General features: G+C 41.9%; 1 protein-coding gene across 3 annotated transcripts in view; it reads left to right on the top strand.

The window, feature by feature from the left end:
• The first annotated feature begins 1,933 nt into the window (after positions 1–1,933).
• The window catches only part of emid1 (EMI domain containing 1), a 62,024-nt gene continuing 47,968 nt past the window's right edge, over positions 1,934–15,989 (top strand). The window contains exons 1-3 of one of the 3 annotated variants that reach the window (XM_030142875.1): positions 1,934–2,597; positions 8,226–8,339; positions 11,120–11,223. In XM_030142875.1, the coding sequence (XP_029998735.1) occupies positions 2,425–2,597; positions 8,226–8,339; positions 11,120–11,223 (391 nt within the window). In that variant the 5' untranslated portion in view covers positions 1,934–2,424. The remainder of the gene's footprint in view (positions 2,598–8,225; positions 8,340–11,119; positions 11,224–15,989) is intronic. The other 2 variants (XM_030142874.1, XM_030142876.1) reach the window with 2 other exon arrangements.

The raw sequence follows: 15,989 nt of genomic DNA, 5'->3' as shown, positions 1-15,989 counted from the left end.
ATCTCAAGTGCCAGTGGGTTACACTGAGTCAACATCTTTGAGGCCATAAAGGTACTACTTAATTTTCAGTCATTGTGTTTACACATAAGCGTGTTTGATTTTCTCTCATTTATCTCATTCTGATGTTGATTTTGTTAAATGTCCACCAGCTAATGCATACTTCTGCTGAGGCTGTAAGGGGAACATAAGCTGCTGCATACAATGGAAAATGTAATACTGACCAAAGGCTGCTAAAGTTTTCCACTTTTCCGAAGTAGCTTTTCAGCCTTCCTCTACAGTATAGGTTGCAGTGTTTGCTTTATTTTGACATTTAACAAACAGATCTAGTGCAGCACAAAGTAATTTAGGCTGCTGAGGTCAGCATGCCAAAGCAGGTGAAGTTTACTCCAAACATCACACGGCCCCAGAGGATCTGGCAGCTGGTGCAGCAGTGATGTCACAGAAACACAGAATTAAAAACTGCAATAGTTTTTAGCCATAACGCACGCAACATACATCATGCAGTCTGAGAGTGCAGCTGTAATCAGGGAGGGTTTGTAAACTCAGACTAACACAGAAACAACCAGCTACTTAAACTATAGCAAAATGTTCCCATAAAAGTCCCTCGTCTTGTGCTTATTACAGAGCTGTGTAGGCCACTAAAAGCCTCCATGAGTGGTAAAGGTTAAAGTTTGGATATACTTCTTTGTATAACCAGATCAGGACCTGTGTGTGATCATATATAGAAGGGGAGAGTTTATGCTTGAACTCTGAACTGAAAGAACACAGTTTATAATGAAATTACCCTGTATACCTCTGAGCATCTTCAGTAACTGCACACCTACAAAGACAATGGGTAATGGAGCTCTTTCTGTTGGAACAGAAAAAAGGGAGGAAACAATGGAAGCAGGAGAGTAACTACTCAAGAAATGACAGATAAGAAAAAAAAATCCTCTCAATGTAACCGACTCCTTCCTCTGCAGATGCCAAAATTATTTTCAGCTGCTCATGACTGGAGGGATTTACATTAACCCTAAACTGCTCCGGTTCCTGCTTGGCACTGCTGCCTGTGCTGAGTGGCCTAGTAAAATGCCACGGGTGCCCTGAAACAAAAAAACACTGACACATCACTTTCCAGTCAGCTACCCCCACCCCAAACAGTTTCCGTTTGTTGTGATTGAGAGCAGGTGGGCTCCCTTTGTCCCATTCAAGTGTGTATACTGTATGCATCATTATTCCTGTATATAGGATAAAAGATGATCAGTGGGGGTCAGAGTGTTACAACTATTACTGATGAGTAGAGGACACCAAAAAATATGTCTTAACAGGTTGCATTGCAAGTACTCTGTGCAATCTCCTGCATCTTTTGCAGCTGGTGAACTCTACCCACGAGACCTGAGAGGTGTAGTCACCCCAACCACAGATATAGATCTCGGCCCCAGTTTTTGGCTGCACTACCAGGTGTTTAGTTTGGAGCGGGCCAAAGTTCTGTGGTTGCTGGCTGCTTGCACTGTAACCCTACATGTCCCACATGCATGGGCAGAGTGAGGTTAAAGTAACCTCAAATATGTGACTGCCACTGTCTGACTGGGCACTGATGACAGAGACACACAGACCGGATAGATAGATAGATAGATAGATAGATAGATAGATAGATAGATAGATAGATAGATAGATAGATAGATAGATAGATAGATAGATAGATAGATAGATAGATAGATAGATAGATAGATAGATAGATAGATAGATAGACTTTGTGATCTAAATGCACTCAGTCACTGTGCTTCATAGATCTGTGTAGTGGTATAACTCAATAAATGAACACATAGTTCATCATCTGTTTTTTTTTCTTGTCCAGCATTAAACTGATGACCCTCAGAGAAGCAGTCCATACTTCATTTAGAGCATACACTATGTAATGCGTAATGTTGAGTCACCTTAAGCATACATTGTCCTCTGTGAGGTCGAAACGGGGCAGGGTAAAAGGACCCAGCAGGCTGTGCTGTTAAAAGACCCGGGGACATTATAAAAGTGGTTTCATGCCCGCTGCTGTGAAGGCTGGAGTCGATGCGCGCACAGACGGAGGTAGGCAGAGAAAGGAGGACAACAGCCCAACAACAAGGCGCACAGACGCACAGCCAAGGTTTACGCTCACATGTCGGATCTCTGTCATAGGTAGACAGACGGGAAGCGAGGAGCGGCTTTTCCTCGTCTCACTTAAACGTTTAACAACGTCTATTTCAACAGTAAGACTGAGAACCAGAGCTCATTTTTCCCTGAACAGAAGTGCATGTTTGCGCCTTCAGCGGACGGGATGCGCGCCTTCTCTCCAGCCAAACGCCCCGGTGCCGTCTGACACATTCCCCCAGAGCTGGAGTCTGTTTTCTTACCTGGGGAAGTTGGACTCTCTAAAACTTTTCTGGCCCTACTTTTGATGCCACGGAAATGGGTCCGCGCCAAAGGGAGAGCGTGTCCTCACTTTGCAGGAAAAGTTTGCTTTGGACCGGACTGCTTCTGTGGATGATCACATTTGTTGACGGGACCTGGAGGACGGGACTTTACAAAACCTACTCCGGGACGCAGACAGCAGCCTCTCACAGCTCAGTCTATCAGAAGAGGTAAGAAGAAAAAGACATTTGTTTATTTATTTTGATTCTGTTTTATTTATTTATTTATTTTTTTGCATTGCACAGGTATATGCACTATAATCTATTCTCAAACCTCTTCTTCACTGACACTGCAGAGCTACTCCCATCTCTATCCATTTACCGGGTTCTATTGTCTTCCTGACAGTTCTTTCCTTTTTCCTGTGCTGGCAGGACACTTTGCTCTGCTGACACCCATCCTTACTGTTGTCCCAGAACACCCACAGATTCTCTGTGTGGCCCATATGGCTCCTGAAAACACCTTCACTCACACTAAGGTGCATTTTATCCCTGCAGCTGTGGATGCAGCAGCAGCGGTTTAACATCTGCTTCTTTTTACCTATCTGGGTGCTCTTCAAAGAAATGCATCTGTACGATATACATGACAGCCACAAAGCACCACCTTTAAATCACCATGTCTCTACATAAAACCACAGCTCTCCTGTGGATCCCAGAAGTGAAGACAGGATGCATCTTTGTGTTCAAGAGAATGAGTGATGATTTCTTTCTTTCTTTCTTTCTTTCTTTCTTTCTTTCTTTCTTTCTTTCTTTCTTTTTAACGTCTGCAGTAAAGCTCAGAAGATCTCACAGAGGTCATTGATGAAAACAACCTGAGCTGTTGAGGATGATGAGGGTGTTTCTGAAGTGGAGTCTCTAGACTAAACAGCACTAACCAGCATGCATCCCTTCTGGAGAGAGAGTCAATGTTTAGTTAGAGATGATGAGAGGATATTTGTTTGATGATCTTATACATATGTCAGGTGTGTGTGTGTGTGTGTATGTGTGTGTGTGTGTGTGTGTGTGTGTGTGTGTGGGCCAGAGGCTGAACCCTCTGATGAGTCCTTCACTCTCAGGTGTGTCCAGGTGGCTTTCAGCAGCCCCCGGCCTCGCTCCACTGGCTCACCTCCCCACTCAGCTCCTCTGTCACTCCTGGATTGGAGCTTTGAGGCCATGTTTACTAAACACAAGCAGCTGGGACTCTACCACATCTGGGCTTGTTTTCGGAGGGAGAGATGAGTTTACAGTGAGTTTGCTGCTGTTTGTAAGTGGCGGTAGAGACACTCAGAGGGAGCCGCTGCCACTGCTGCTGCTGAAAGTGGGGCTGAGGCAGGGGTCAGCAGGTTTGACATGACATAAGAGGAACTGAAGGTCTAGGTCCACCTGCTGTCTGGCCTGATCTGTGAAAACATGTGTTTACAGTGTGTCAACAAAGCCAAACAAGCAGTGGGATTTCAGACAGAAGGACAATTTTATGTAAAACAGCAGAAACCCACTGCACTGAAAGTGAATAAATATGAATTTCCATACACAAGGAAAAGAGAAAACAACATTACCAGACACAGTAGCTCTCACTTCACACAGTGATTACCAAAATCAAAGGGGATTAACAACTCTTGAGTAATTTCTTGACTGGTGCAGTCGCTCTGCAGAGGAGCTGATAAAGTGCTCATTCACCCGTGTCTTCCTTAACAACTATATGAGCTCAGTGCGCTAAGGGGTTACAAAGGTAGCTGTTCCTTTATTTCTTGTTCTGCCTGTGTCTTTATCCTCCCTTAGAGGACTTGTCATGGTCTGACAGGCAGTCTGAGCCCTGTGGCCGCCCTCATTCCTTACCCATCTTAACCATATCCGTGTTTCTGTAGGCATGGGAATGAGATGACAGGGATTCCACTGACTGAGCCCTGTGTGGCTTAAAGCGGAATGCCTCTCAAATATAAAATAACTTTCAATACAAATCTTATATGTGCTCATGGAGAAGACTTTATACATAGTTGAAAGCAGTCATGCAAATACTCCCCATCACCTGGTCTCTTTTGACTTCCAGCCTCAAACACTTAAGGATGCACATACCATCACATGCAGACAGACACTCAAAGCTCACAGGTGTCCTCACCTGAAAGCTTAGAACAGACAAAGACAAATGAGAGTTTCCCTTTGAGTCTCACTTAGCAATGACCTACGAGGCCTGACTGCGGTGCTTTCATCCTCCTTACTGTTCTCTGCAGCTTTAAACCTGTACTATGATGGCCCACCACCCCGTGTAATTGCTCATACTAAAACTCTAATAATTTATTTCATAATCTTGAATTTTAGGTGAACAGAATCAAAATGATCATAACTGGATTATGGCCCAGTACAAAAACATAACTGTTATCAGTAACAGTTTTCTGATAAAGTTAGAATATGTCACAGCATTCCATTATAAATGATAGATGTACCACCACAATTTAATAAGTCAGATTCTCCAGGTGGAAGGGAACAGGCTTGTTTAGTATGGAACCCAGAAAAAAAACTGTGTAAATTTAATGCAAAAATGACCAAGCCACTAAATTTCATGTTGTTCATTCCCAGTTCTATTTAGTCTCTCAGTCTTTTCTATCATTTTATTTCACCTTCTGCCTCTGTTGGTTTCACTGATTCTTTCTGCTCTTCTTGTCCTTGTACACATTTATCTTATACCTCTTCTTCATCCCATGGGACATGTGGGCTTCATTATGGTCTTTCCTTTCCTTTCTGTTTTTTTGTTCCCATGGGAAGCTGCCTTGTTTGACCCTTATGATAAAGTGACCTTTGTGTGTCTCCTCCTCTCCTCTCCTCTCCTCTCCTCTCCTCTCCTCTCCTCTCCTCTCCTCTCCTCTCCTCTCCTCTCCTCTCCTCTCCTCTCCTCTCCTCTCCTCTCCTCTCCTCTCCTCTCCTCTCCTCTCCTCTCCTCTCCTCTCCTCTCCTCTCCTCCTCTGGCTTTTTGCCACATCTGTCTTTTGTCCTTTGTTCTCCTCAACTATTTTCCCACAGACAGAAATCTAGAGAAATTCCTTTAGATTTCTGTCCTGCAGCCATTCCGACATATCTTTGAGTGTGTCCGTCCTCCTCCCACAGTATGTGAATGTAGGATGGACAGAGAGGAGGTTGAATTTCTATTATGTCCCAGAAGCATGGACTTACTGAGATGTTTTTTGCCTTCTTGTCAGTTCACATGGTCTAACTCTGAGCTTCTTCCTCTGTTACAGTCTCCTGCTGGAAGTGCACTAATGTAGTGGTGTGTGATCATGAAAGATGCAGGCTGCACGTATAAAAAATGAAATGAGGGCACACACTGTTACTAGAATAGAGCATATAAGCTTCTTTGTCAAGTCCATTGTCAGCATTTACATTCATGTAGAGTCCAGTGTGTTTTTGTTTCTCCTTCCCTGTCTTGGCAGCGGTAGTTTTGAAGAACAGATGGGCCCACACTGATTTTTCCCGTCCCTTAAAAATTGTGAATATCTCTCTTAACTGTTGGCTGTATGTGACTGCATGAGATGGCTGATGATTTATTTAGCTTGGGCTAAAGCATTCTGATTGTGCCATATGTGCTTAGAGACCTGATACTCACAGAGGGCCTGCTCTGTGCTTTTGCCAGTGAAACAGCATGGTGCTGGTGGGTTTCACACTTCATACCATACAGACGCCTGCACAAAGACAAAAGTGATGACTATGAGAAATGTAACATGCAAGAAGTGGGTATACACCAAACACCTGTATCCCTCAACATCCACATACCCAGAGAAAATGCAGTGAGTCAAGACACAGTGGTTCTTTGTAACAAACTGAGAAGAGTTAAAACAGGGTTAAATCTTTTTTCTTTTACAATAGTGATGCCACCTGTCCCCAGTTAAGATTGCAATCTAACATCCAGCCTGTTCTCTGCACAACAGACAAAGTATTTTGTATGTATTTGTCTTTAAGCCATTTGGGAAAAAACATATTTTCCCAACTGGTTCATTTTCTTTTACTGTAGCACCAGTGGTTGGCACTTCCTCTTTGGTAATTGCATAAGTGCAATGCAAAGAAAGAAGGGGAGGGGAGACCATAAAATCTACCCCCACTTCCCCCTCGTACCCCCTGGTGACAATCTGAGCTGTTCCCAGGTGAAACTGCCTCTCAGCCTGGGAAACTCTGATGTTTATCTGTTGGGCCTGAAGGATAAGTGCTGGGGAGGAGTTTGGGTTCGTAGCCCCCACACCGACCCTCAATCCCAGCCTTACCTGACCACAGCCCCTCTCCTCAACTGTCTGAAATTTTCCACTGATGATTAGAACAATTCTTTCTTGACAAAGGAAAGCAATCATAGAGTAATCATATAGATAAATGTTCGTTTTTGTCGTTTTATGACTAATGGATATACTGTACATGTGGTGTTGGCCTATATTTAAATAACATGTGTGGTAAAGGAATTCCACTTTAATGAGATGTATAAGATGATTTCAAAGGGTCTTCTTATTCTGGGGTCTGATTTTAAAGTAAAATACAGCAAATTAGATAAATGTCATTCTGTAGTCTACATAATGGTTCAAGAAGTCTCTCAGTCGTCAGTCAGCTGTGTGCAGTCAGGGGAATGATCTTTGAAGAGATGCAGGCATGTGCAGATATTTCTCAGAGGTACCCCCTCTCGTTGGCTCAGGTCTGTGTGTGCGGTCACCACAACATGTGGGGATTGTTAATGGGAGCTGGTTCTGGGCTGCTTCGCATCCTCTGCCTTTGGCAGTTTCCTTTAGTGTAAACTGTCTTTCACACACACAAACATATGGTCTCACATATTGACAAACAGACTCTGGCGGGAACACCCTCCCACTCTTGCAAACACATTGGCAGCAGAACACACAGAGTGTAGTTCAGTGCTGCGAGCCACAGACTCTCCTTTGTGGTTGCCACATAGAGCCCCCTCTCTATACATCCATTGATTGTGTAAACACTTCCTATGGTAATTGATTTCCATGTTTCCTCCACATTTATAGCCATATGAAGGAAATCAGTTTATTTGTCTACTTTATAGTCAATAAAACAATGGTAACATGTGGTAGCTCCAGCAGTCAATGCTTGTTTTCTACACATTAGTTCATCTGCTTCCATCCTGCAGTCATTTCTTGACTGGATGAGTAGTTTGATGGACATTTGGTGACTTTTAAGTCAGTCTGCTGTATGTGAACCCTTTGCCTCAATGATATCCTCAGTATATGGCCCTCAGCTCTGACATTTTTCCCAGCAGGTCAGTTTCTGTACAGACTTGGTGAAGTGTCTCATGAAGCCTCTTGGGAGGTGGGAGTGGAGTCATGACCCATCATTAACCTGTGTTGAAAAACTCTAATCTCTGCATGGGACCTCATCTTCCTCTCTGTTCCCTCCTGAGGGACTTTATATCTTTTAAGAGGTTCGAGCCGAATGCAAACGGATGTGTATTGATAGAGCAGCGGCTGAAGTGTAAATAAAGCCCACAATGCACTCCTGCAAATCTCGTGGCTGATTAAAACCGTGTAAACACCATAAAGGAGGTTCAAAACAAAAGGGTGGGGGAAGGGAGACAAGAATCAAAACTCTCAGGAAGACAACAGACAGCAGTATTGAATGTGACTGAAACTCATTTCCTTTTGTGGACAGGCTGTAGTGTGTGTGTGTGTGTGTGTGTGTGTGTGTGTGTGTGTGTGTGTGTGTGTGCATCTGTGTGAAGGAGTCTTAAAATATCCACTGGTCTTGAGATTCTTGAAATGAAAATCTGATTGTCCTCTTTGTCTAATAAACTACTTAAGACATTTTTCTTCTCTACATTTGTGACTTCTCCTTCAGGAACTGGTGTCCCCATACAGTGACTAAAACGGTGACCTGCCAGGTGCAGAATGGGACGGTGCTACAGCGGGTCTACCAGACCTGCCGCTGGCCACAGGGATGTACAGGGGGCAGGTGAGAAAATGAAGAGACATCACCTCTAGTCTTACTGATGCAGCTCTGATGAACTGAAGTGAAAAATCTTTCCGTCCATTTTCTGAACTGCTTATTCCTGGTGAAGAGTCAGGGAAGTGAAAAATCCAAGAATCCAAAACTGTCAAGGGAATTTCCACCACCCTCTGTGATCAGGTTCCAAATGACAAAAGTGATGATCTTAGACACAAACTGAAGCAGCTACTTTAAAGTCTGAAGAAAATACATTCAGAGATTTGTTTATGAACATATTATGTTTGTGTATATTTCAAAGTGTACAACAGTACTGGATTGTGGCGTTATACTATTACAAGGTTTTTCATCAATATTCTTATTTTTGGACAGGTCAGAAATAACAGCTCAGTGACTCCCTGGAGCTGTAATTAGCATAACCATCGACAGAACACTTCAGATATCAGTTATAGATTTTTAAAATTATTTTTATACTTTAGCCCAAAATAAGTTGTAACATTTCTCCATCCACAGCAGCTGTCTACTTTTTTTTTTTTTTTTTTTTTTTTTTTTTTTAAATTTCTGTGACATTTCTCCTTGTCTACTGGCATTTACAAGTACAGAATACTGATTTTGAAAGACCTAGAACCATTTTTGTGGCGACTTCCAACTGAAAGTTATTCTACATTTAACTTTTCCTAACCTTTAGCAGCATTTATTCTGATATTATCCTCTGTATTTCATATTTTTCAGAGTGTGAAAATCTGTAATGTTCCTCCATTCAATTTACTGACCATATAGATGTTCATTAAAGTTCAGCGTAAAATCAAAGTTTATTATATCAAAACAGAGAAAACTTTAAGTGAATGTAAAACAAGCGTTAAAAAACCACTGTCATTTGTCAAACTACATGGGTTCTGTTGCTTGCAGAAAATGATGGTGTTTCCATGTCCAAATGGATTATATCTGATGCCAGTGAAAATCTGAGAAACTGCTAACCCTAAATTATTTAAATGTATTGAGCGATTTAATGGTTCAAACATTATTAAACATTTTAGATCAGTAGATACTTTCCATTTAGGTCTTTGAGGTTAACCAGTAAATGTCATGTGAAGATCTCTCTTGGCCTGTGTGAGAGGCAGCAGCACAGTTAACAAGATTTAAACAAACAGGGTTCAGTCAAAAAAAAATCATACAAATCACAATAAAATAAACTCAATAGAACAAAACAGAGAAACGAGATAAACAGGTATTCATTACCAGTATCAGTATATAAAAATGCAATCGGGCTAAACCTCTACAGCCATATGTGCCTTCCTCCAGCTCATTTAAAAGCACTTTGAATCTGTTTAATAATAACAGCTCCTTAAGTTTCAAGACATTTCATAGATCGCTTCTCTGTTTGGAACAATCTGCAGTGATTACCATGATTGTGAAACCTAATTTTATATACTTAGTAATTTTTAATCATTCAAATATGGAAGGGTGGATAAATATTTCTTCTGTGGTGTGACAAATTCAGAACAGATATCACTATATATTAAAACCTTCTGTGCTTTTTTTTCACCTCTGACCTCACTATATACAGGGTGTCCCAAAAAATGTATACACACTTTAAATAATTGTAAAGTAGGTGTTTATTAAAATTCATTTAATTTTCCAATTGTAATAGAATTTACAAACATCATTTTATTGTTTTGTCTGTTTCTCCTGTTCTCGAACTGACGTCCGTTCTGGTCCAAGCACTGGAAGTCTAGTGGTGTGAGGTCTGGTGAACATGGAGGGTATTCAACCAAACCCCTCCGTCCAATCCACCTGTTTTTCCAGTTCACCAGACCTCACACCACTAGACTTTTTTTATGTGGATACCTAAAAGACAAAGTCTACCCTATGAGACCTGCAACAGTCGCTGAATTGAGAGCAGCCATTGAATGTGAATGCACGCAAATACCAAGGGAATTGTTTGGTGATGTGTGTGATTCCATTGCTTGGCGTTGTCAGCAGTCTGGACCAGAACGGATGTCAGTTTGAGAACAGCAGGAACAGACAAAACAATAAAATGATGTTTGGAAATTCTATTACATTTGGAAAATTAAGTGATTTTAATAAACACCTACTTTACAGTTATTTAAAGTTTGTATACATTTTTTGGGATGCCCTGTATATTCTCAAGATACATAAATCATTGCTGCTGTTAAAAATATTACCAGTTTAGAATGTTAAAACATGATATTAAACACCTTTGTCACTTCTTGCTTCTGTCTGCAGACAGTAAAAAAAATGCACAGGGAAGTATGTTGATGGTTACCAAAAAGTGTAACCATGTCACAATCTTTTCATTGTGTGCATAAGAACTCATTTCATCAGCAGTTTAAGGGTTTCTTGATGATATTGATGGCTTTCCATGATCAATCCCTATCCCATGTGCTACAAGCCTTATTCACTAGCATTCAGCTTCTATTTTAAATCTGATGTTAAATCTCTTTTACATGTCCCTTGGTTACAACAAACACTACAATGTGACAGAGCTTTAACAGTTGCTTTTTCACAGTTGTGCCGTCAGCTGCTGCCAGATGTTAGATGTAATGGTTCCATCTCAAATCTGGGTTAAAAACATGATTTTATTCATTGGCCTTTGTGGCACATTGTTGTCATGCCTGTAACTCTGTATTTATCCCTTTTTGTTTGTTATTGCCACCAGCATTTCTGAACTTTTACGAACTTGCAACATGCTCTCGAAATAAACTGTACTTACTTAGCACATTTATTAGCGTTTCACCCAGACTTTAAACCTTGTGTATGTTTTCCAGCTACAGGACTGTGGTCAGACCCTCCTATAAGGTGGTGTACCGCACTGTGACCTCTCTGGAGTGGAAATGCTGTCCAGGATTCAGTGGAGCTGCCTGTGAGGAAGGTAAGTCTAGACAGAAGGTGTTCCCATATCCATGTATAATTTCATACAGCAGGTGAAAGAAATGAGCAACGTTTGGGATTTCCTCAGCGGTCTGTCTCACCGTGTTGATTTTTCATTCCTTCCTCTGTTTCCTCTTTTCATTACTGCTGATTGGCATCTGTATCTTTTCTCTTTTTGCATTGCTGCCTTGTAGTCAGTTTTTGTGCCTTCCAATACACGTGTCCAAGTGTATGGGCATGCTTTAAAACAGGAGTGATTTCCATTAGTCTTACATAATGCTGCTTCTGTGTTCTAAATGAAGTTAAGAAATAAGATCCCTTGGTTCCTTCAGGCTGAGTCAGATACCTCCACTGAATTAATCACTTATTATGTGTTCAGTTTAATGTCTTTGGAGTACGTGAGGTTCTATTCTTCTGTGTGGTTTTACGGTCCAGCTGGAACTAGGCCTTCACCCTCTTAAAGTACCATGCTAGCACTGCTGTTTTCATTTTTCAGCTACAGTAGCTGGCCACCACACACCGACACATGCACACACACAATGCAACACACACTCTATGTATAATGACTTCCCCTGGCACTGGCCCCCATGTCTCAGCAGTCTGGAGAGAAGGGTGGAGCATCTGTTTATACTAGGACCCAGGACTTGACTGGGTGTAACATAAATTGTTGGGCTTTGCAACACAAAGGACAATAAATGTTTACAGTGGGTAAAGTGGTCACTTTTTGTGGTGCTAAGAGTGGAGGCTGTTTTTATCTTTTATTCTCCTGTTTGTAGGTGAAGCTAACTGCTGCACTGTACTTTCAGCCGGAGATGTAACCCTACTGCTTCTGATCACACATATTAAAACGACCTGAATATGATGCTTGTTTGAGACCTTCCCACTCTCAAAGTCACATACTCATTCGCAGTTAGACAACCCAGACTTTACTTAACAAATGCAGAGGAACACACAGTCAAACAGGGGGAAATTATCCAATTAAGTTGTTGCTGGAGGAGATTCCCCTCCAGTTGTCATGGCAGTAGGGGGCTGTCGAGCCAGCAGGGATGCTGGGATTAGCCACTTATCTGAGCGTCGTTCCGGGTGGTTTAGATCACAGGCGGCGCTGAGTGGAAGTGACAGGTCCCATTCACAGGGCCTTTACTCTCCGGCACCATGGATGCTATCCAGGGCCACCGGCGCTTTGTTCTGCCCCTGCCGCGTGAGTAGAACTTCTTGCCAGCGCAGAACCTGATACCCCGTTGCCGTCGGCCTCATTCACTGCTTTAAGGAGAAATAAAAGCTTGCCACACGGACAAAGCTGGAGACCGGATTGTGCTTAAATCTGTTGCTATACTGTTGCCAAGTGAAGTTAAAGCCGCACTCATAGTTCAGTGGGTGCAACTTTCACATCCAAGCTTTTAATACCTGTGTGGAGCTCCATCTGTAGAATTGCACATGTTTCTTTGTGGATTTTCAAGCATAATGTGAGAATTTGTTTGACCTTGAGTTGAACTGAATTAAAAGAAATGAGTAAAAAAGCACATCCTTTATATAAGAACAAACGACCATCTTGAAGGCTCCTCTCAAAACTAGGTCTGTCTAGGACACACACACTAAAAACACTTTGCTTCTAATCTGTTAAATCTCATACCTAGTCAACTCTGGATGATCTTTAAATGCTGGTTATATACATTCTCACCCATCATCTCGTTTCCTTTGAATATCTGTTTTTCACAGACTGTGGAAAATGTGAATGATCCACTCACTTACACACACTGCCCTGCTCCTACCTCCACATTTCTCTCACCGGGCCACCCTAAAAAGCCCTTGGCCGTGTCTGACTCTCAAGGTCGGTCTGCATTACGACAGATCTCAACAATGCCCATATAACAGCAGGAATCTTGGGTTTAAAGGTGCAAGAAAAGGAAGGAGGGTTATTACAATCTGTGAGTGCAGCCGCTGATTCAGTTACATTTTACATGGAGATGAGAGAGTTGTTTTCTCTTGTGTCCCTCCGTTCTCACCCCTTGGCCTGCCAGCCAACTGGACGACGTATGTAAGTCAACAAGTCCAGTCTGAGGTAGAGATAACATGTCTCTGTTTTAGTTTTGGGTTACTCCTTTCCAAAGCTAAAGCAGCAGTGTGTGAGAGATAAATGAGCCAACATTATGGGAACAGATCATGCTGTCACACAGTCATACACTGGCTTGTGTGGATTTTTTGGCCTGTCATATTCAGACTGAGCGATCCAAAAGCAAAACATTACATCACACCCAGGCTGATAAACAAAAGCACTCCATCAAGTCCAAGCAGAGTAAGATAACACTGCAACAGACAATCACCTTTCACATTCACTCTTTTTCTTACTTCCTCGCCCCAACCTCAGGACTTGGCTGGAATTCCAGGCCAGTGGTGTAATTACTGGGTCCTAATTGTTTTCTATGAGGTTTGGGAGATATTGTCTTACTTCTGGACCTGGAACACAATGGTCTTTATCTCTGATTGAGCCGGAGAAAAAAAAAAGTCTAAGTATTTGCAGATGGAGGCACTTTCATAGCCTGCCAGAAACAGGGATTTAATGTATGCCTGGTTGGCTTTGGCATTCCTAGTAAGTAAATGCTTGTTTTCAGATGGGATATCCCAACTTATGCTACATCAAACACAAATATCAAAATTATACTGCATTTAGAGGCAATTTATGATACGAGAATATCAAATGTATCCCATAATAGCAGTATTATAATATTAGAGCTGGCTCTCAAATACACTTGTATACGTTACATCACATCATCACACTCCGCTGTACAGTAGTGAAGGATTTTTGGAGACTAATCACTGATAGAAATCTGTCAAATTCATTGATGTTTTACACGTTTGCCTCCTTTTTGCTAATTCTGATTGACTCTTAAAAGTGTGAGGTTGAGGCGAGAGACAGTAGTTGACTTTGCTGTTCTCATTTGATTTATAGAAGAAAGCACTTAAAAGAAATATGGTTGCAGCTTATCAGGAGGGGGGGTGCCGTGCAGCAAAACATATGGGGGAACGTAGACTTGAATTAGCACGGCTGTCAAAGCTCAGCCGCGGGGGTCCCCATCAAGCCATATCTTGCAGCCAAGCGGAGGCTGCGGTTTTTGGGTCGCAATTACGATATGGCTGGAAGGCAGAGGCGCGCTGTCTGTAATAAGCCGCAGAAATGTAATCTGTGTTTTCACAGCTCAGCGCGGCTTATCACAGGCCTACACACTAAACCCTGTGCTTTAAACATCAGTCGGCTGCAGCACGCCATTAGCAAAGGAGGAGTGGGAGTGCGTGGACGCCGGTGTATGTGTCTGTCTGACTGTTAGAGTGAATGTGTGGGTGGGAGAGCGAGGTGTGGAGGATTTGTACAGTGAGGGATGCAGCTGTTTAGTGTGATTAGCAGCTTTAATGGCAGCAGGCTTTAGTGGAGGTAGTCAGACCCGAGGTCAGAGGTGAGGAAGCCGAGGAAGAGCAGGTGACCTCCACTCCCACTCCTCTTGGACCACACAGAGCACCACTATCAAAGTCATTATGCTGACCAAACATCTTATGATTAAGAGTCGTCAGAGCAGCTGATTTATTTAGTTTCTGTCACATTCCTGGATTTTCCTACTTCTGAACTAAGCAGATGTTAAATCAGTTATTCTCTCTTGCTCTCATTCATTCACAAAAACAGATTCAATGTCAAGCCTAGCTGCATTCACACCCACATCACTAGCATTTATGTACCCATGAGAAGTGCTCTACACAGACACATAAATCACATGCATACAGCGGGGAAGGCTGCAGCGTGCACAAGAGCCACAGCAGCTGATATTCTTGGTTATGTAAATGGCCAACGCAGCACAAGTGCTGAGCTTAAATTGGAAGCAGCTGAAGTTAAGGCAAACTGGGCAGAGGGCCTCAGATGAGATTAGACATTGCAATCATCCAACCCTCTCAGCCCCCACTGCTCTGCTCAGGGGACTTGTCATAATAGTCATTAATTAACAAGCAACACTGAAGAAAATTGCCAAACTAACCTAAAATTAAATAAACCAAACTGGGACGTTTTTTCGCTCTGTGCCGTCCTCTTTCTCTTGTGACAGTGCTGGTATCTACATCAGGGCTATGAAAAAACCCAAATTATACCTCACATACAAGCTCAAGTATTAGAATAAAATACATACTAATAATTATAATAATGTAATTTTAATATTGGTTTATTCTGAAATGTTCCATACAAACCACATACAGGGTTTACATTGTACAACAGAACCTTGCAAGCAGTGGAATAATAATAATAATAGGGTCATAGTGCTTAAAATTATAACTTCCAGTGTGTTTATGGTTAACGTTGCCTATATATAAAGAAAACGAGAGGCACAAAGATGTGGAATATCATCTTCCAGAACAAGAACGAGGCTTTCAGTAAATATGATAATAAATTAAATCTATTGAACATTCTGTTTTATTTATTTGATATCCTCACTTTATATAAAAATCAGTTTTGCTTTGGATTGCTTTATGCTCCATTTGTTAACCTGCATCTTTTTCTCTGAAGTCTGTCCTAAATTCTGAAATAAATGCCAGTGAGCTTCAAGAAATACAGATCCACAGTTCTTTGTTGAATCATTTTTAAAGTTTCATACATACTTAGCCTTGAAACTGAGTTAAGTTTTATGTATCTGGCTCCTGGACTGGAAATGCCTCTTAGGCTCACTGATTTATTTATTATTTCCCAAGACTTCCCCCCGGGAGGGCATTGAAAACTGTTTTTCCTGCAGT

This window comes from Sphaeramia orbicularis, chromosome 9, assembly GCF_902148855.1.
Source record: "Sphaeramia orbicularis chromosome 9, fSphaOr1.1, whole genome shotgun sequence".
Taxonomy (NCBI): domain Eukaryota; kingdom Metazoa; phylum Chordata; class Actinopteri; order Kurtiformes; family Apogonidae; genus Sphaeramia; species Sphaeramia orbicularis.
The sequence above is the reverse complement of the archived record's forward strand: the minus strand, read 5'-3'. Positions and strand labels throughout refer to the sequence as shown.